We start from the raw sequence: 22,406 nt of genomic DNA on the forward strand, positions 1-22,406 counted from the left end.
TATGTATTTGGGTTCTTAGTTAGTCGCTGGTAACTGATATTGATTGTTAATTAGTGTGTGCTACTGGGAAAATCAAAATTTAGAGGTTTTTCACTAACTTCCCTGAGATTTTCAATTGATATGCCCCCCTGTCTCTACATTAATCTTCATCTTCAACACACTGTCCCAGTAATCAAAGCATTGGTATTTGGTCTGTAACTTGCCTTATGTTCTTCTTCTTGTTGCGTACGGCGTGCACAGCCTAAAGTTGTAGGACAACTTGTTCTATTTGATCTTATTTGATTGTGCACACCAGGTTGATTGCATTCGTCGAAACAGTGAAGGTTGCAATCTCCCACCCCCATCAATAGGATACATGGAGCATGTAGGAGGAGAGAAAGAGAGAGAGAGAGTTTAGGGGTGGAGTAACTAAAATGAGATTGTCGGAGAGAGTTTCACTTTTCTTTCTTCACTCTCTTGCACTGTCTTTCTCCCTTCTCTATCTTTTGTTTTTCCTTCCCTTTGCTCTAACCCCTTTTCCATTTCTCTCTTGTCCATTCCATCTTCCCACCACTGTTAAGCTATGGCTATCTTGTATTTTAGTTGTGCATCTTCCCTGGCCAATAAAGCAGCACTGAAATCCCATGTCTTGAAATGAATATTAGCAACATTTGCATGAAGTAAATTATCTATAAATTATTACAGGTAACGAATCAGATGAGAGAATCTGAGCAAAAAATTTGCACCGCAGCAAGACATTTGGAGTGCACAACACAAGGAGTTCTTCATGAACAGTATTTGGAAAAATTCATAGCAGGACACTGGAACAGCATGCAGAGTGGACTGGTATGTACAGTACTGTATATCCTAGCTATTCTACTATTTTTCTCCATTTACAATCTTGTGAAGGTGTGGTTCCATAAATCCCAGTATGCTTTATCATTTTGAACAAATGATTATTCATCATATGGGTCAAAGGTGGTGAATCTGTGGAATCCATTGCCACAGAAGGCTGGAGCCCGAGTCAATGGATATTTTTAAAGCAGAGATAGATAGATTCTTGATTAGTACGGGTGTAAGGGGTTATGGGGAGAAGGCAGGAGAATGGGGTTAAGAGAGAAAGACAGATCAGCCATGATTGAATGGCGGCGTAGACCTGATGTGCCGAATGGCCTCATTCTGCTCCTATCACTTATAAACATGAATGTAGTAAGCATATTTCCTGACAGTCATAAAATGGCATCAAGGATGGGTATCATGGCATATGGGTTTTTCTTGAGCATCCATTTCAATGAAAGCATAACTTCTATAATGCTCTATTGAACATTTCACCAAAACCTGGCTATTTTTGAATATGGTCTCAGTGGGTTGTCTCTATACATTCTGTACTTAATCTGGGATTGTATTTATGTATGGCAATAATTTTATTGAACAGTATATGAAAAAAGAATTTGACTCTACCTTGGTACATATGACATTAAAGAACCACTGAACCATTGAACCATTCACATTCCCTTTACACGTGGCTCGCGCATGAAGGGCATTATGCTTAAAACAATGATTGTTTCTCTGATTTGCTGATAGTTTCCAGCATTTAGTTTTTAACCATACACTTTAATTTAATTTTATGTTTTTAACCATAGTCTTTACTTTCATGGTTAATATTGCTGGTTTTACTGAATGTTTTAATTTTGCAGATTTTTGATCATATGCTATTACCTAGAGGAAGGCATTCAATAATCTTAGAGTGGCTGGGCCTTGGCTTCATGGGTGTGAGCGAAATTCCAGGGACATCACCTCTAAACACGGAACATGCAGGTAATAAGTTGTCCTGATTTTATTAATGCAACTCTTTGATTGTAACATAAAATTAATAATTTTTTCCATTACCTTCACACCCAGTTTGCTCGTTACAATACATTTAACCACTTAATATGATCCTAGTTTTAGTTTAAATCGAAGATAGACACATATTGCTGGAGTAACTCAACGGGACAGGCAGCATCTATGGAGAGAAGGAATGGGTGATGTTTTGGGTCACGTCCCTTCTTCAGACAGGTTAGGGATAAGGGAAATGAGAGATATAGACGATGATGTAGAGAGATAATGAACAATGAATGAAAGATATGCAAAAAAAGTAACAATGATAAAGGAAACAGGCCATTGTTAGCTGTTGGGTGAAAATGAGAAGCTGTTGCAACTTTGGTGGGGGAGGGATAGAGAGAGAGTGAATGCTGTGGCTACCTGAAGTTAGAAAAAATGAATATACCGTACCACAGGGCTGTAAGGTGCCCAAGCAAAATATGAGATGCTGTTCCTCACTCTGACAATAGAGGAGACCTAGGATAGAAAAGTCTGTGTGGGAATGGGAATTTAAATGTTTTGCAACCGGGAGACCAGGCAAGTTCAGGCGGACCGAGTGAAGGTGTTCAGCGAAACGATCGCACAGTCTACATTTGGTCTCACCGATGTATACAATTCCACATCTTGAACAACAGATACAGTAGATGAGGTGGGAGGAGGTACAAGTTAATCTCTGCCTAACCTGAAAGGAATGTTGGGGTCCCTTGACAGAGTCAAGGGAGGAGGTATAGGGACAGGTGTTGCATCTTCTGTGGTTGCAGGGGAAGGTACCTGGGGAGGTGGTGGTTTTGGTAGGAAGGGATGAGTTAACCAGGGAGTTGCGGAGGGAACAGTCTCTCAGGAAGGCAGAAAGGGGTGGAGATGGAAAAATATGGCTAGTGGTGTCGTGGTTTTCAATACTCAAATTAATTCAGGCCACGCGGAGAATTCTTCAAGAAGTTTAAACTTTTATTTGCAAACAAAAGTTGGATCCCCCCCATGTCATCAGTCCACGTGGAACTCTGAGTCACAAACAAAGGATCATCTCTTTTTATACAATTTTCAACTCTGCATGCCCCACCCCTGTTACATTTCCATATCCAATCATTTTCCGACATTCCCTCATCAGCCAATCACTTGGTACCACTTATCTCCTCCTTCCCAGTACATTTCCATATTTGCAACTGATGTAGGTAGTCACATGACTTCCCCTTGTGGCCCCTCAACTGCCATGTGCTCTTAAATTCTTTGTTCAGTCGTTTTATTCCAAGAAAGTGATATCCAAGAAAAGTGGACAATTCCCAGAACCCACTTCTCAAAATATAAGAGATACAGTGGTCACTCAATTTATATAAACAAGACATTGTTCCCATTAAACTCTATACGTCTTGGGGAAGAATGTTACCTCTTAAACTACTAAACTAAACACAGGGGTCTAATGTTTATAATCCTAATTAAAGCACAATATATTTCCCAGATGATCTCATTATAATTCACATAGTTAAACTAACATTACCTTGTATTATAAACCTTAAAAGTATGAATTTGCTCTATCTTTGCAAACACACACCTCCTGTCTCCAAGCACACAGGGATCGTATAAATGTCACATTTGACAAATGACAATTGCTTCTTGGCTAGCTCACACACCCTCCCCCTTTCTTGTTATCTCTAGAGGTTGACATTCCAACCTCATCTTTGGGCCTCTTTTTATGGCTTTGCTTTCACACTGACAGCATTACTCAAAAGAATGTTTACACCTGCAGACCACTGACTTATCTCAGATCAAAACAAAGTTACTTTCTCAGATACATATATATAAAAATAAAAGATACAACCTGCTCAAATGTATCACCTCTTATCTCAACATATGTGTAATTAAATGTATCAAACTTAATACTGAATCCATTATTATTCCAGCCTTGTGGTCTTGGATGTATAACCAGTCCATAAATCCTGAGTCATGTCATTACAACACTTCACAAGAATGAGACATCGAGAAAGAGCAAATGACCTGTGACCAAATGGCCTGAGAGGCCCACTGCCTAATCAGACTTTTTAAGACATAACTTCTTTTCAATACAAGATTATATAAAATACATTTAATATAATATATACTATAGTGGTAGGGTCCCGTTGAAGGCGGCGGACATTTTTGAGGTTTATGTGTTGTATGTGATGGCTGATGGGGTGAAAGGTGAATGGCAGATGCGACATAGATGGAGGAATTTTGAGTATGGGATAGAGTCTTTGCAGGAAGCAGGGTGGGAAGAAGTGTAATCGAGATAGTTGTGGGAGTCGGTGGGTTTGTAATACACGTCAGTCGATAGTTTAGTTTAGCTTCGAGATACAGTGTGGAAACGGGCCCTTCGGCCCACTGAATCTGTACTGACCAGCGATCCCTGCACATCAACACTATCCTACACGCACTAGGGACAATTTACACTTATACCTAGCCAATTAACTTCCAAAGCTGTACGTCTTTGGAGTGCGGAAGGAAATCAAAAATTTCAGAAAAAACCTAGGCAATCATGGGTAGAACGTACATGCTCCGTACAGACAGCACCCGTAATCAGGATCGCACCCGGGCTTCCGGCGCTGTAAGGCAGCAACTCTTCCCTCTGTGCCACCGTGCTGCCCGCTTAATGATAAAACCATTTAACATGTACATACAAATTGACTACTGGAATATATCACTCGGTGAAGCAGAATGTTATGGGTGTACTGTCATTGCACCCATGGGGAAAAAGGAGGAATGGGGCACTGCTTTTAGATGATCAGCCACTATCATATTAAATGGCGGTGCTGGCACGAAAGGCCTACTTCTGCACCTATTTTTCTATGTTTCTAACCTATAGAGTTGTGATCACTGTTCCTAAAATACTCTTCCACTGATACACTAGTCCCTGACCAGCCCCTTTTCCCAGTACAAGTCCAGTATGGTCCCTCCTCGAGTTAGACTATTCACATATTATTTCAGGAAATCCTCTGGGATATACCTAACAAATTCTCTTGCATCCAACCCTTTGGCATTGAGTAAGTTTCAGTCATAATTAGGGAAGTTAATGTTCTCCATAAAGTGCCACATAAAAAGATTACTGCATCAGATAGGAGTGCACAGTTAGTGATTATATATTGGCATAGATAGGGGAGTGGCTGGTTGACAGAAAATAGACCAAGGGTAACTGGGCCAGCTGTGCCCAAGAAAGCCCAACCTGCAGTTAGCCATCCGTACATGCATGCTATTTGTTGTTTTGTTTTGTGCACTGGGGTATCCAGAACCCCTTGTACTATAACTATAATACAAGCCTAGATAAAATGGACGTGGAATGGATGTTTCCAGTAATGGGAAAGACCAGAAACAGAGAGCACAGCGTCAGAATAAAAGGACATACCTTTAGAGTGAAGATGAGGAGGAATTTCTTTAGCCAGAGAGTGGAGAATCTGTGGAATTCATTGCCATAGATGGTTGTGGATGCCAAGCCATTCGGTATTTTTAAAGCAGAGATGGATAGGTTCTTGATGAGTAAGGGCATCAATACTGTAGTTACGGGGAGAAGATGGGAGAATGAGGTTGAGGGAGAAAATTAGATCAGCCACGATCGAATGGCAAAGCAGACTCTATGGGTTGTATGACCTAATTCTGCTCCAAAGTCTTATGGTCTAACATTTTGTAGTCTTGCTCCATTTATATAAAACTTGCTTTATTATTCTTGATTCCAAACTAGATAGTGTCACGTTATCTGACATTATATGTGATTTGCCCACCTGCTCCACTCATTTGACCTTTCGCCCTTGGCTGGCTCCTTCTCATAACTTGCTTGCCACATGTCTTTGTAACATCAGCAAATGTGGCTATTGTATACATGGCCCTTCATTTTTTTAAATTATTAATATAGATTAGAATTAGCTGAGGATCCAGAATGATCCCTGTGGCAGGCAATGATATACTGAGTAGCAATCTGAAAATGACCCAGTTACCCTTATTCTATTTTCTGCCAGTCAGCCACTCCCCTGTCTATGCCAACATATTATTACTAACTGTGCACTCCTATCTTGTGCAGTAATCACTTTATGTGGCACTTTATTGAATGCCTTCTGGGAAACCAAATATATTGCATCGACTGGATCCTCTTTATTCATTGTTTTTTTTTCACCCTGAGGGAAATCTAGAATATATTGTCAAAAATGATTTCTCCATTATAACATTAGATTGACTGCTTGATTATTATCGATGCCAGTGAATTAATTTACTGCCTTCTCAAGGAAAGAAGTCCTGTTACCACACAATGGTGTTTGGATGGTGAGATGTCTCAGGATTGATGCAAGGAAAACATTCTTCAGAGGGAGATAGACACAAAATGCTAGAGTAACTCAGCGGGACAGGCAGCATCACTGGTGAGAAGGAATGGGTGACGTTTTGGGTCGAGACTCTTCTTCAGACCCTTCTCCAGAGATGCTGTTTGGCCCACTGAGTTACTTCAGCATTTTGTGTCTATCTTTGGTTTAAACCGGCATCTGCAGTTCCTTCCTACACATTCTTCAGAGGAATCTAAGTGCAGAATTTCCAATTCTCTACTGCAGAGGGATGCAGGAGATTAGTCTTTCATTACATTCAAGCTGGAGATAGATGTATGTATGGCCTCAGCATTAAAATTAAATAACTTGAGTTTGATAGAAACTGGGAGATGAGATACACTGGGAAATTTTTCATTGACTGGGAGAGCAGACTCTATATTCTGTTCCTATTCCTTGCCTTCTAAAATGTAATTGAACCAAGGTTTGTGTGCAGATGGACAGGAGGATGAAGATGAGGATGAAGGTGAGGAGGAGGAAGAAGATGAGTTGATTCATATCCCCGAGGAAGCAGAACTCATTCAGGCGGAGAGAGTGATTGATGGCAACGAGCTGAAAATGAGGAACAGGAAGAAAGAAGATGCTGATATTGCTGAATTGGCAAATACATTGCTAGCAATGAATCTTAACAATAAGGGAAATCAGGGAGCACAACCCATGAATGATGAAGGCTGGATCGTAAGTCTAAAAGTTCAGAAAGTGATCTTTTCACTAAGTTACAAAGGATTGAAATTACTAATGCTAATGTCATCAGCAAGCAATATATAATATTTCTGTGTAAATTCAACAGAGTACAAATTGTGAACCAGTTTAGTTTCGAGATACAGCAAGAGAAACAGCTCCTTTGGCCCATCAAGTCCACGTCGATCACCTGTTCACACTATGTTATCCCACTTTCTCATCCACTCCCTACACACTATGGGCATTTTACAGAGGCCATTTAACCTACAAAACCGCATGTCTGGGATCTGGGAGGAAGCAGCAACACCCGGAGGAAGCACACATGGTTACAGGGAGTACGCGCAGCCTCCACGAAGACAGCACCCTAGGTCAGGATCAAACCTGGGTCTCTGGTGCTGTGAGGCAGCAGCTCTACCAGCTGCGCCAGTGTGCCACCCTAATTCAGCAGAGTACAAATTGTAAACCAGTGTTGGTCAGAAAAGTCTGGACTTGTGGAGGGGAAATTTTGGGAATATCGTAGACTAATTTGACACAGAAACAGGCCTTTCAGCGCAACTTGTCCATTCTGACCCAGATGCTCCGTCTAAGGTAGTCCCGTTAACCTGCGATTGGCCCACATCCATAAGTCATGAGACCAGCACATATAAGGGTGACAGGGTGGCACGTCAGTAGAGTTGCTACCTTACAGCACCAGAGGCCCAGGTTTGAGCTTGACTATGGGTGCTGTCTATACGGAGTTTGTATGTTCTCCCCGAGACCTACGCGAGTTTTCTATGGGTGCTCCAGTTCCCTCCCACACTCCAAAGACAAACAGGTTTGTAGGCTCAATGGCCTGGTAAGATTGTAAATTGTCCCTAGTGTGTAGGACAGTATTCATGTGCAGGGATTGCTGGTCGGCATGGACTCGGTGGGCCGAAGGGCCTGTTTCCACGTTCTATCTCTAAACGAAACTAAACGTGAACCACTCTTATGTATTCCCAAATGTTGCTTTATATTTCAAAATAATTTCTTCATGTGGCTCTTCAGTCCTGCTCTTAGCACAGTGTTCTTGCTTTTAAACAGCAACCACGCGAACAGAAGAAGAAAATGAAAAAGAAGGCAAAGGGGGAATTGCAGAAGAGCGGCATTATGACTGCAGCGGAGCAGAAAAAAATCACCAATATCTGGCTGCTTCCTCTCAAGGATAGATGGCGTCTTTACAGGTGAGAGGATGCACATTGTCCTCGACATCAATATTTTGTGTCCCATTCAAAAACCAATAAACTGCAGAAAATCTGAATTAAAAGCAGTAAATGCTGTAAATTCAGCAGTTGAGACATCATCTCATATTCATTTCACTTGCACTTATGTGCAATGTGACAAATAAACCGTATTGTATTGTATTGTATCTGCAGAGAGCGAGTACTATTATTTTGAGTAGATGATCTGATGAAATGTCACTTACCTGAAGTGTTAAATTTTTTCCCCTTTCTGTAGATGCTGCCTGAGTATTGTCAGAATTTTCTGTTTGCACTTCATGTGTCCAGCTTGAAACACAATTTGTGTGTTTCTGTGTGTGTGTGTGTGTGTGTGCGCGCACGCATGTGCATGTTTGTTTTTGCTGTTAATTAATTCCATGGTGCTTTTGAAAACAACTCTTTCTGCCACTTCTCTGAAGAAATGGTGCAATGCTGCCCATCGTGTTCTGTTGTCAACAAAGTGGATGCACTGGGACTATTGTCACAGTGGGTCGCCAAAGATTGCTTCACTTGTGGACTCTTGATACAAAGAATCCCAAAGAGACTTGTCAGGGTGGATGTGGAAAGTATGGTTCCCTTTCTGGGAGAATCTAGTACTAGGAGTCGCTGTTTTAAATTGGACAACATCTTCTGAGAATTGTGAATCTTTGGAACTCATATCCACAAAAGTTTCGTGAAAGCAGAGACCTTGAACATTTTCAAAGCAGAGGTAGATAGATTCTTGATAAACAAGAGGCTGTAGTTTGCCATGAGTAGGCACGAGTGCGGGGTTGAGGTTAGTCAGACTAGCAAGGACTTTATTAAGTGGTGAAATGCATCAGAGAGACTGAGTGCCTCCTCCTTTATATATGAAGCAGTGTGCCCATGGGGCTGTGAGGTTAGGGGAAGGAAGGATCAGTCCAGTGACATGAGCCAGGAGGATTGAGATGAGGGACGAAAGATCAGGCCTCAGGTGTTGATCCTGTGAGGACATGGTCACTGAAGAAATTTTGTGGATGATTTGGGAGATGAGGGCATGATTGGTATGGCTTGTATGAGGGAACATTTATGCCTTGGGTCCGTGAGGAATAAAATTGTGGAAGGAAAAGTATCTCCCGAATTGAGAGGATTGTGGAGAGGAACTCAAGATTAACAGTGACAGCAAACTAAGTGGTGTTGGTGAGTGGGTTGCAGAAGGATGCAAGGGATTTGTCCAGCATAGTACTGATTCAAAGTTGTCCCTGGAATAGGAAATTCTGGTTCAGAGTAACATAACATCAGTTCTCCTGCTATGCAAGGAATTGGCTGTTTAAATTTCCAACATGGCACAGAACAACAGGAATTGTTGCTATTCATGCTTCACTGTTGGAGACGGGGAGGGGAAAGTCCTTAGTGGAGTTCACTTTTCAATTGCATGATAATTAAAATCTTCATTGGGCAATTGAAGGTTTATATGTTTTCGTTTTAAACAAAAGCACTTAATCGTGAGCTTAATGCATTTGGTTTAATGCCCCCTCAAAAAAAACTGATGGATAGATAGCCAGTAAGGTTATGTGATTTGAGAAATGGATAGGTTTGAGGTTCAGATTTGTGGTTCGGAACATGAACCTACATTTGCCAAACATGATACAAAAACCCTATATGATATTTTTGACACTTGTAGTTCTCTTAAGATGATGTTAATCAGCCAACTTGGTAGAAATGAATGCACTGAAATTATGTGGTTCCTGAAAAATATTTGTTCTTTTAAATTTAGACCATCTTTAGAGGCAGATACCACTCATGAGGGGGTCATATTCCCAACCTTTGACAATACACCCTTTCCTGTTACAAAGTCTTGGAAAAACTTAGGCGGACTGCTCGCTGTAGTGTGCATTATCATAGAGTACATATAAAACTTTGAAACGTGTAACATTCTTGCAGGGTTTGACAAAGTAGATGTGAGATTGATGATTCGACACGATTGGGTATTTTAGCAAAGGTCGGAACTCTAAATTAAAGGGGCAGCCAGATCTGATATGAGTAGATATTTGTTCATTTCAAGAGATTTGAACCTGTAGAATCCTCCATCAAATAGAACTGTGGAGGCTCAGTCACTAAGTACAATCAAGATGGAGATTGATGTACTTTTAGGTATTCAGGGAATTAAGGGATATGGACTTAGTGCTGAAAGTAGTGTGGAGATATGGAGCATCAGGAAGATCTATGAGCCCCATGCTTCTTTCTGACTCAAGGACCCTATGCAGTCCCTCTCCAATAACACTACAATCTGCCTGGTAGATCTTGTAGTCACCCTCCACTTGTCCTGCTGAGTTCTTCCAGCAGTTTGATTTTTGTTCGGGTTTAGAACTTTCCCTTTTTCCCATTCCCGTCACATTTGTATACATAGAGCGACCTCACTCCTGGATGATCCTGGACAGAAGGACGTGCGGACTTCTATGGTGCCACATGATGAAAACCTGTTCCCCACTTGTCTTTACAAAAACAAGAGACCCAGCTGACTTTTCTGTTGTTCAAGCCAGTTGCTGCCATTCCCTGGGATCGCTGGGTCTTGAGTTTGATAATAGCTATTAGGCACCCCCTAGTGGAAGAAGAGTGTCTTGCAGTGGCCCAGGCCAGAATCCTTGCACAGAAGGGAGTGGTGCGGTTATGAATTTTTTCCCATAATGTCTTTATACCATTGATTACTTCAGCAATTAACTAGTATACTGTTTTGACATTCTAGGTTGTGGTTGTCCATGTATCAGATGGATATACGACGGCGGATAATTCAAGATGAGCAGCTCTATCAAGCAGCAGCGGACAGGCTGACAGAGTTGAGGCTGCAAGAAGACCTCTGGGTTCTAAAGGAAGCTAAAGTAGTCGGAATGACAACTACAGGTTTGATCTCTTTGAATCCATTAAATATTTGAATCCATGGTACTGTGCAATTATTCAGATTTGTTTTAACCACAGGGACTGAAGAGGATTCCCTGTGACTTAGGTGTGAAAGAAATATAAACTAGTTTTAAATGTGATTTAGTAACACACATTGCACAAATAAAACTTACTTTGCTCCTAACAAGGAATTTAAAGCTTGAAGAAAAGAAACAAAGAGCTATGCTAGTTTACCAAGGAAAGACACAAAATGCTGGAGTAACTCAGCAGGTCAGGCAACATCCCTGGAGAACATTGATACGTGATGTTTTCATCCAAAACATTTTGATCCAAAACGTCACCCATTCATGTTCTTCAGGGATGCTGCCTAACCCGTTGAGTTACTCCTGCATTTTGTGTCTTACCAATTTATGGGTTGAGATTGGGTGGCAAGGTGGTGCAGCTCACAGTCACTTGCTTACAGCGGAAGAATCCAAGGTTTAATTTTGGCTTTGGGTGTGGTCTGTGTGGAATTGTCCATTTTCTCTGTGACTATGTGGGATTCCCTTTGGTGCTCTGGTTTCCTCCCACATCTACAGACCATTGACTAATAGCAGTCAAATAATTATTAATTTGGACACATTAATAGTGTCCAATTAATTTTTTAAGGGCCTGTCCCACTTTCACGGCCTAATTCAAGACCTTTTTTACTCGTGGACATTTTTCATCATGCTGGAAGAAACGCTCCGACCTACATGATGCCACGAGTACCTACGACCTACCTACGACCTCGTGACGACCATGCTACGAGTATGTGTCAAGGGCAAACTCGGCAGAGGTCGTGAATTAGGTCGTAAAAGTGGGATAGGCCCCTTTAGATTACTAGTGTGTAGTGACTGATAGAATCTGGGAGTAGTTGATGGGAATTTGTGGAGAATAAAATGGGATTAGTGTAGAGCAGTGGGTTGCTGATTGTCAGCATGGATTTGGTGGGATGAAGGGCCTGTTTATCACACTATGACTGAGTTCTCCAAAATGTTGCAGAAATGACAATATCCAGCCATGTCTTCTCCTTCTATCTGATTGCCCATTGTGGATTTAATTATCCCCATTCCTTTGCCACCACTGATGATTACTTATTGCCCACCTGCTGCCGACTTTTACAGATAATAGGTTAGCTTAGATGGGACATCTTGGTTGCCAAATACGAGTTGGGCCGAAGGGCTGTTTCGATGTTGTATGACTGTATAATGACAGAAGATGCAGTGGATTTTCCTGTTGTCAATTCAAGTAGATGCCACCACCTTGGTACCAATGAAACCTTTTAACGCGCCCTCATTGTTATCAAACTTCTACATTTGGCTGAAAGCGACAAAAACATGAGCATATCTGCTCTGTGGGTTTTGCAAGGCCTCAAGCAGCAGTCTGTTATTGTGTCATGTTGATCAACCGTATAGAGAATTTGCGCTAATAGTTCCTGCTGGAAGTTGATAACAGCAGCCTTTGCTATCCGTTGGCCTCTACAGCTCACATTAAAATTCCTGAATATCTTGAATTTGTTATGTTAAGTAAATTTTATTCAATCTCTTAAAATAGACTAGAGCCAGACAACATGCAAATGATAGGGCTTCATAACCTCAAGCATTTAACTAAATTATTCATTCAAACAGGTGCAGCTAAATACAGGAAAGTTCTACAGGAAGTACAGCCCCGCATTGTGGTGGTAGAGGAAGCAGCGGAGGTTCTGGAAGCTCATTTAATAACAACACTCAGCAATGCCTGCCAACATCTCATTTTGATCGGAGACCATCAGCAGGTTGTTCCTCCTTTTGTTATTGTTGCATATGTTGTCCCCTCCTTTTTGTCATTTCAGCGGTTGCACATTTGATTTATTTAGGTTGTGTAAAATTTACTTGAGCCTTGCAATCGAGGCTAAATTAAAATTAATAGAACCACAAACTGGAATGACCACCACTTCAGCCAGAAGTTGGTACCTTTTATTTCCAGCATAACGTGTTGTGCAATATTGTGGATTGTCAGCACAAAGGAGCCTATACCGAACAAATAGTAAGCCCATTCACGAATACCTTTTCTGTTTAAAACATCACATGATTGAATGAAAAATTCAACGTAATAATCATATTGGCCATTCATATTTGGATTATATGAATTATCTTGTATTTTATGTGCCTTTTTATCTTCAGTTTTATCTTCAGTTATTAACACAGTGCTTTCTTGACAGCTTCGTCCAAGTGCAACAGTGTATGATCTGGCCAGAAACTTTCACTTGGAAGTTTCCTTATTTGAGCGACTCGTAAAAGTGAACGTTCCATTCGTACGGCTAGATTACCAGGTGAGGGCAGGAGGAATCATGACAAACAGTTTCATAGTTTCTGGAACACATTTCTATGCTATGCCCTGTTTACCTTCTAATTGCTTCACGTACCCACATGTTAACTTTTAGTGATTCATGAATAAGGCCACCCAGGTCCATCTTTTAGTCTCCTAACATTTTAAAAGTACTTCAATTTTCTCTTTTAATAAGGCAGTACAAATATAAACAAGTCTGGCAAGAGTTGACCCAAAAATGTAGTAGTGTCGTAATAGGACACATTGTACCAAACATCAATTTTAAAGTGAGTAAGTTCAGTGGACAGGACATGCAGGGGCAAGACAGGGTGCAAAGAAGTGTTTAAGAAGGAACTGCAGATGCTAGAAAATCGAAGGTACACAAAAAAGCTGGAGAAACTCAGCGGGTGCAGCAGCATCTATGGAGCGAAGAGTGCAAAGAAGATCTGATAGACAAAACAGTATTTACTTTAATACAAGAAGCCTGACAGGTTAGGCAGATGATGTCAATGAATTGATTGGTACATGGGACTGGGATAATGGAGCCATAACAGAAACTTGATTGAGATAGGGACAGGAATGGTGCTTAATAGTCTAGGATACAGATGTAACAGGGACAATGGAGGAGGAGGAGGTAAGAGAAGAGGTGGTGTTGCATTTTTGAGTCGAGAGAAAATCATGGTGGTACTTATACAGAATGTTCTTGGGGTATCGTCCAATGTGGCTATATGGGTGAAACCTAGAGATGAAAACGAGATTAACACTTTGCTGGGATTGTAACCCTAGCCACTTCACCACCCACAATAATCATAGATAATTAGAGTAGCAAATATGTAGGGAGATCGCAGATAGCTGCACAGTAGCACAGCGGTAGAGTTGTTGCCTTATAGCGCTTGTAGCGCCAGAGATCCGGGTTCGATCCTGACTATGGGGGAGTAGTGGAGTTTGTACGTTCTCCCCATGACCTGCATGGGTTTTCTCTGAGATCTTCGGTTTCCTCCCACACTCCAAAGATGTACAGGTTTGTAGGTTAATTGGCTTGGTATAAGCGTAAACTGTCTCTAGTGTGCGTAGGATATGGAGGGATTGCTAGTGGGCCGAAGGGCCTGTTTCCGCACTGTATCTCTAAACTAAAAATGAAATAATAGGGATGTAAGAGTAAGTGATTTCAACTTCTCTCGTATTCACTCGGATTGCCATAGTGCAAAGGGGTTGGATGGGGTGGAAATTGTTTATTGGTTCCCGGATTGTTTTCTCAAACAATATGTAGAATGCGAGATGTTGCATTTTGGTAATAGAAATCAGGGTGGGACATAAATGGTAAATTGTAGGGATCTGGGAAGTGTGGTAGAACAGAGAGACACGAGGGGATTGATAGCAACACAGATAGATGGGTTGAAGAAGAAGTCACTTAGTCATTTGGCATGCTTGCCTTCATCAATCAGTGCATTGAGTACAGGTTGGGAGATTATGTTGCAGTTGTACAAGTTGTTGATGAGACCACATTTGGAGCATTGTCGCAGTTCTAGTCACCCAGCTACAGGAAGGAAGAAAGGGTGCTTAAAATATTCAGAAGGATGTTACCGGGACTGGAAGTCTTGAGTTATAAGGAAAGGCTGGAGAGTTGGATATTCCCTGAAGCCTTGGCTACATCTTATTTATGGAGGTATATAAAATCATGAGAGGAAATGATGTTCACAGTCTTTTTCCCAGGATAGAGCAGTCGTAGCTTTACTGTGAAAGGGAAAGATTTAAAAGGGACCAGAGGGACAATTGTTTCCACACAGATTGTAGGGGTTATATGGAACAAGCTGCCAGAGGAAGTTGTAGAGGCAGCTTGCTAAAATACATTTTGACAGATATATGGGATATGGGCCAAACACAGGCTGACAGGACTAGCTCAGATAGACATCTTGGTTGGCATGGACGAGGTGGGATGAAGGGTCTGTTTCTATGAGGTGTAACTGACTCTTGTCACCATTTTCCTTTCAAACCTACTTCCATATTAATATAGGTGTTTGTGTTGAACTAAACTTCACCCTCACAAATGATTTCCATCTGGGGGGAGGGATATAAGGAGCAGAAATTGAAATAAATGCAGCTTTTAAATGTTTTTGTTGCTTGTTGATTTGGTTTCCAAATCTGTGTCACACATTTCAGTCTAATGCTACAGCAATAGTCAGCAATAGCACAGCTCTGTAACAGAACCAAAGACCAACAACACCATTGGAAGTGCATTACATTCCTGTGGCAGCTTGAGCCTAACGTGCACCGATGATTGTTTTTCCAATTTACAACCATAAGTGGAATGATTTAGACATGTATATAAAGTAAGATTTTTATTTCTTGCATGCATCCAACATAGCTAATGTTTTGCACTCCACCCCTCACTTTGTGCACCTTGGCTGTGTACCTCTTGGATTACTATCTCACCAATATTAAAGACATCCACATGCCATTCTCCTTGGTACTGATCCCCAAAATTCCTTGTCCACCTTATATCAGATGCAATTACTGCCTTACTGCTATCCCTAAATCTATATCCCTATACCTTTAACCAACCAAAGTCATCTCGCCCATGACACTAACTATTCCCTCCCTTTGACACACGTCCTGTGTAAATGGTAATGCATATTTTCCCTTCCTGTTGTGAGGTTTGACATAAGTATGAAGGAAACAGTATAGGAGAGGTGAAAGGTTGGCCTATGAAGAAAGTTTGGACAGGTTAGGCTTCTAATCATACAAGTATGAAGGGGGATTTGATTGAAACTTACAACATATCAGAACATATCCTGCCCTCATTTTTGGCCTCAAAAACATTTCTAATTCTCATCATTAAATTGATTAGCGTACATTTGCTGGTCTCATCCCACAACCCTTTTTATTTTGGAACAGCAGATTTAAAATTTGCTACTCTCCGCTCCTCTGGCAGCAACCCTGTATAGAAAGAGACTGGAAGAACACTAATTCAAGTGACAATCAGATCAGCAGAACAGGCCTGAGAGAGCAAGGTGGCCTGTTCTTGCTCCTACATTGTGTGTGTATTCATATATAATGCTAATCTTTTTTTTATCCAGCATCGCATGAGACCAGAAATTGCTGAGCTTTTAACTCCTCACATCTATGAACAGTTGGAGAATCACCCATCTGTAATGGATTATGAAAACATTAAGGTATGAACCTATAATATGTTTTTAGATTTTTAATAATGGGAAATTAAATTAGTAGCATTTATTGTCTTTGTACCCTGGTCATTGCAATGATTTAATTATTCGCTGACAAAATGCTATTACAAAAGCTTTTGTCAGGCTCTTCTCTCAGTCACTTGAATATCAAAAGTATAGATTTAAAATAAAATCTCAAATTTGACAAGATCAAGTCCTAGATTTGATGGTGCCATCCACACACTAAATTGTCATCCTGACAAACATAAGACAAACAAAGTTCCAAATGAAATTCCCAAGAAGTAGCTGGCACACCATTTTTCAGCTGCTGACACCAACAAATATTAAACAAATAGAGTAATTGGTATAACCTCTAGTAAATTGTGATGCTGTAGACCTACACATATAGCCAGAACAGTTTCATTTAATTTAAAGAACTGCTTCTTGAATACTGGATGATAATGAAATAACCTAATCCTCTAACTTTGAGGGAGGTCAGGCTTCTGCAAAATGTTCCTTGGAAAAATGTTCATGATTCTCTCAAAAGTTTCCATCATCTTCCAGTAAATAATCTTCTTGCCTATCCAAAACAGTGGCACAAGAGACAGCAAATGCTGGAATCTTGAGCAAAAAACTAAGAACAGAAGGAACTCAATGGGTCAGGCAGAATCTGTAGGGAATAGACAGACAAGATTTTGGGTCAGAACACTTCTTCGGATCCGACCCAAAACATTGGTCTGTCCATTCCTTCCTTAGAGGCTGCCTGACCTGCTGTGCCTCTAGCACATTTTTGTTGGCGTCTCTGTCTATCTCAGTTCAAGTTAAGTACAGAATACTTCATTTTTGTTGCGTTATTTTTAAAACCTCTCTCTCCCTCCACAATTTCTCCACAGGGAATTTCATCAAATCTGTTCTTTGTAGAACATAATTTCCCTGAAGAGGAAATCCGGGAAGGGAAAAGCCATCAAAACCAGCATGAAGCTGCCTTTGTTGTAGCTCTGTGTCATTACCTCATCTGTCAAGACTACCAGCCTTCTCAGATCACTATCCTCACCACGTATACAGGGCAGCTCTTCTGTCTACGCAAGATGATGCCTTCTGAAAAATTTGTTGGTGTGAAGGTACATGTAGTCGACAAATATCAGGGAGAGGAGAATGACATTATCCTGCTCTCTCTAGTGAGAAGCAATGAATCAGGCAAAGTTGGATTTTTGCAAATAGCAAACAGAGTCTGTGTGGCACTCTCAAGAGCCAAGAAAGGTCTTTACTGCATTGGAAACATGAACATTCTGGCAAACGTTCCCCTTTGGAGCAAGATTATGCATACCTTGCATGCGAAAGGTAACATTGGACGGTCATTGTTGCTCACTTGCCAGAACCACCCAAAAACGACGACCTTTGTATCCAACAAGGAGGATTTCAGCAAAGTGCCCGAGGGAGGTTGCAGCCTTCCATGCGAGTACAGGCTGGATTGCGGCCATGTCTGCACAAGAGCATGCCATCCATACGACATCGATCACAAGAAATTTAACTGCTTGAAACCATGTCAGAAAGTAATTTGCGGTGCTGGGCACAGATGTACAAAATCATGCTATGAGAAGTGTGGCAAGTGTCAGGTAAAAGTGGATAAAATCATTCCGAAGTGTAAACATATGCAAAAGGTGCCTTGTTCCACGGAGCCAGAAAAGTTTGCCTGTAAAGAACCTTGTTCAAAAATACTGTACTGTGGCCATAAATGCACAGCGACTTGTGGGGATGAATGTGCAAAGTGCAGCAAGGAAATCTCTATCACCTTAAAATGTGGTCATAAGCAACAAGTGGAATGTTATATGAAAGAGGCTGTAAGGCTAGGGAATTGTGTTCCCTGCAGACAAAAATGCAACGCGCGCCTGGACTGTAATCATGACTGTCCTGGATCTTGCCATCTTTGCAATGAGGGTCGCTTCCATGAGAGTTGCAAACAGCCATGCAAGCGTGTGCTGATCTGCTCACATGAGTGTTTGGAGCCCTGCACAAACCAGTGCCCTCCGTGTAAGCGGAACTGTGAAAACCTATGCAAGCACAGTAAATGCAGGAGGAAGTGTGGAGAGCTGTGCACTCCGTGTGTGGAGCCTTGTGAGTGGGCATGTGAGCATTACAGATGTCAAAAGCTGTGCTCAGAGCCATGCAACAGAGAACCGTGTAATGAGCCCTGCAAGAAATTGTTGAAGTGTCGGCATCCTTGTGTCGGACTCTGTGGTGAACCATGCCCGAATAAATGCCGTGTGTGTCACCATGCTGACCTCACTGACATTTTCTTTGGAACTGAGGATGAACCTGAGGCCAGGTTTGTTCAGCTAGAAGACTGTAAACACGTTTTTGAAGTGACTGGTTTTGACCAATACATGAATTTGAACGATGAAGACAATAGTACAGTTATAAAGCTGAATGACTGTCCAAGGTGCCGAACACCCATCAGGAAGAGTCTTCGATATGGAGCAATGATAAAAAAGAGCCTCGGCGAAATTGAGAAAGTGAAGAAGCTTGTTCAGGGAGATGCAGAAAAAAAGAAGCAATCTGTAAAAAAATTAGTGTCTCTCTTGTACACGCAATCCATTATAGCCGAACAGTTTCCAGATATGCATGATAACTTGTTATTCTCGTTGCATTCATCTGCACCTCCAATAACTCTGTACAATTTGACTGTCATTGAAAATAAAATTGCATTTCTGTGCAGGCTGGCTGAACTTAAAAGTCAAGAAATTAAATTAAATTTATCCATGAAGGGAAAGTTTAATACAAAGTTGTCTGAGTGTTTGAAATGGATAAACAAACAGCGTGGGAGATTTACAGAGCAGGAGCTTAATGACCTGCAAAGAGAAATTCAAAGGCTTACGTTCCTTGTCGACCTTTATATTCGGTGTAATAAGGCATCAAGCAAACAACTGGACCCTTCAACAGAACAGACTGTCGCACGTGTGCAGAAAATCCTCGAAGGCACAAAGAAATTCACTGAGGAGGATGAAAAGTTTGTAGAAGAGAACATGGAAAAATTGAAGGTGGCTCTGCCTGACAATGGCCTTGGTATATCTGAAAATGAGAGAGTAATGATAGTCAAGGCAATGGGCCTTCGTCAAGGCCATTGGTACAAGTGTCCAAATGGACACGTCTATGTCATCACAGAATGTGGAGGTGCCATGGAAAAAGTTAAATGCCCAGATTGTGATGCAACAATTGGAGGTACCAACCATGCTTTGGAGGATAGCAACGAGGTGGCTTCAGAAATGGATGGAGCTCAATTTGCAGTCTGGTCAGATACTGCTAACATGTTAAATTACGAAGAACTCTGAGACTTTTTCAGATAATGAACAAGGGCGGTCATTCATTCCTATGCATAAGATCTTGTACTGTTTACATTCATGTTTAGGTTGCTTTAGCTGAATATGATGATCCTGTTGCAACACATGGACATCAAGCTTTTTTTTGAGGGGCGGTGCCCTCTGTTTCATCCTTTGCAAATGCAAGGCAAAATGAATAAGGCTGAATTACGCTGGGTTATCTTGTGATTTATCTTAAAACGATTGTTTACTTTAGAGCAATTGAAGATCAGTCATGTATTTAAAATGCTTTAATCCAAAATTAATTTGGGTTATGCATGTGTTGTAGTCAATGCTCTTTGTAAACCCCAAGACAAGTGAGGTATGGGTGCACCTCTATTATGAGTTGCCCATTCATATTATTCTCTAATTATATAGTTTGCTTCTACTTGTCATTAAAATGGGGGCATTTGTTGTTTTTTCACTGGAAGGTAATCTACTGTTTTATTTGCAAAAGTGCACATTTGGAACCATCTATAAAGAAAGGGACATGGTTTGTTTAGTTGATTTTATACTTTACAAATTAATGTCACTGTCCCTCTGACTGATGTAAAACTGCAACCATCAACTAAAGGGATCGGAGAGCACTCAGGAAATTTCTATCTAAATATGGGTATAATCTTAAGTAAGCTTGGGGCTTTAGGAATAGCCTGGGGAAACCAAGTCAGGAGAAGCCATGCTCCTGCCTTCTAGTGGGACATTTGTCTTAGGTACTGTAGGCCAAACTAGGTGCGTACCTCCTCTTCCCCTAGACCCAAATGCATCAGAGAAATTAGATATCAAGGAAACAATGTGGTTTTGTTGTGAGTCCTCAACAACAAAAGATTTATTTTCATCTAAATTTTAATATTTTTTGGGCAAGTTTCATCCTGATGTGAAGACCCCTCTCTAATCTTAAATTTGTCATATAAACCATTTCCACACAGAAGATGCTCTTACACAATTTCATGAATTAATTTATCAAAAGAACAAAAATTGAGTACGTTAGGTGGGTCCAAGCTTTGTGGAAGGTATTGGTTATTTTAGTCCAAATAACAGATCCCAATTTCTACAAACCTTTCTTAAGAGCACACTCTCTAAGTCCATCTAGGGTGGAGGAAGGCCAAAGATCTCGATACATTGCAGAGCTGCTGAAAACCTCACACTTGCCCTAGCTTCATATGCTGAGGTTTGAGGTGGGTGCATTGTGACGTATGATCGAGGAGTAATAGCCCAAGGTTATATCAATTAAAAATAAACAATGTTACATTTATAAGCAGTAAGCACTAATCCAGCAGATGAAGTAATTATGAATCTCCGTAAGAACTGCACTACCCAACGTTAGGCACATTAAATGGGAACTGGACAAACAATGGGCAATAAGCATAGATGGACCGTAGTGCGAGCACACCCTGGGCTACACAGCCAGGGTTTTAACATAGTTTGTTGACCATGGAGTATGGTTTCCTTCAAAACAATGTCTGTCATTTCAACTAATGGTAAATCTCTCCGCAAAGATATGTTCAAGCAAAAATGTAAGAAGATAATTATCTACTATCAATATTATCCTTGTTCCCAGAGAAAGTGAAGAATTTGCTTTGTTCCTATTATAGTGTGGTTGTATGAATGATTTCTTATCACTTTTCTGTGGTTTTAATAGAAGGTCATTTAGGCTTCTGCAGGCTTATGTTTTGCGATAGATGATTTTGTAAGAAACAAAGCTGTTTGTCACATTAAATAAAGCATTAACTACAGCATTGTCTGCAACAAATATTGAACGGAATTTGAATAGATTATCCTTCAAATGTAACTAAATACAACATCCGTAATAAAACTCTCGAAATAAGTGAAACAAAATGTTAAATTGACATTGGGTTTGCAGTGCGCTGTAAGAAATACTTAACATGCGATAAATTAAGGAAACATTATATATTGCATTGTGCTTCAGAATATGGAACAAACCCCTTTATGACTGAAAGACAGGTATCCTGTTCCATGTTTGCCAATATTTATTTGATTCAGTTTGGTTGTGAGATTTTGACCAAGATGAAATTTAGCACAATTACCACTCTTATAGCACAAATCATCAAAGATGCAACAATAATGAGTTGTAATTATGTGGAAGATAGACACAAAAAGCTGGAGTAACCAAATGGGTCAGACAGCATCTCTGGAGAATAGGAAGAGCACGTTTCAGGTCAAGACCCTTCTTCAGACTGAGATTTGAAGTAAAGGGAAATGATATATAGACGGTGATATAGAGAGATATAGAACAAATGAATGAAAGATATGCAAAAAAAGTAATGATGATAAAGGAAACAAGCCATTGTTAGCTGTGGGCTAGGTGAAAACAAGTTATAGACAATGAGACTCAACAAGACGACTTTGAACCTAGTACAACGAATTAGGGCGGGGGAAGGATAGAGAGAGAGGGGATGCCAGTGTTACTTGAAGTTAGAGGTGTGGGGGGTGGGGTGGGGGGGCATGGCATCGGCGCTCCAAGACCCCGTAGACAGGCGCCCCCCCGGAGCCAATCACCCCCCACAAGGAAAATTAAAGAATTTATGGAGGCAATCAATCGTCCCCACATTCGTGGGGGGCAAGGGATAGGGGTTGGGGGGTGCGGGC

The 22,406-nt window shown here is 40.9% G+C and overlaps 1 protein-coding gene across 4 annotated transcripts in view; it reads left to right on the plus strand.

Annotated features, from left to right (window-relative positions):
- The window catches only part of znfx1 (zinc finger NFX1-type containing 1), a 41,519-nt gene extending 19,889 nt beyond the window's left edge, over nt 1–21,630 (plus strand). For all 4 annotated transcript variants that reach the window (XM_033041599.1, XM_033041601.1, XM_033041600.1 and 1 more), the window contains 9 exons: nt 685–825; nt 1,677–1,797; nt 6,613–6,854; nt 7,920–8,059; nt 10,800–10,954; nt 12,601–12,746; nt 13,173–13,283; nt 16,357–16,452; nt 17,337–21,630. In XM_033041599.1, the coding sequence (XP_032897490.1) occupies nt 685–825; nt 1,677–1,797; nt 6,613–6,854; nt 7,920–8,059; nt 10,800–10,954; nt 12,601–12,746; nt 13,173–13,283; nt 16,357–16,452; nt 17,337–19,772 (3,588 nt within the window). In that variant the 3' untranslated portion in view covers nt 19,773–21,630. The remainder of the gene's footprint in view (nt 1–684; nt 826–1,676; nt 1,798–6,612; nt 6,855–7,919; nt 8,060–10,799; nt 10,955–12,600; nt 12,747–13,172; nt 13,284–16,356; nt 16,453–17,336) is intronic.
- Nucleotides 21,631–22,406: the final 776 nt, after the last annotated feature.

The sequence above is a fragment of the Amblyraja radiata genome, chromosome 23 (assembly GCF_010909765.2).
Source record: "Amblyraja radiata isolate CabotCenter1 chromosome 23, sAmbRad1.1.pri, whole genome shotgun sequence".
Lineage (NCBI taxonomy): Eukaryota > Metazoa > Chordata > Chondrichthyes > Rajiformes > Rajidae > Amblyraja > Amblyraja radiata.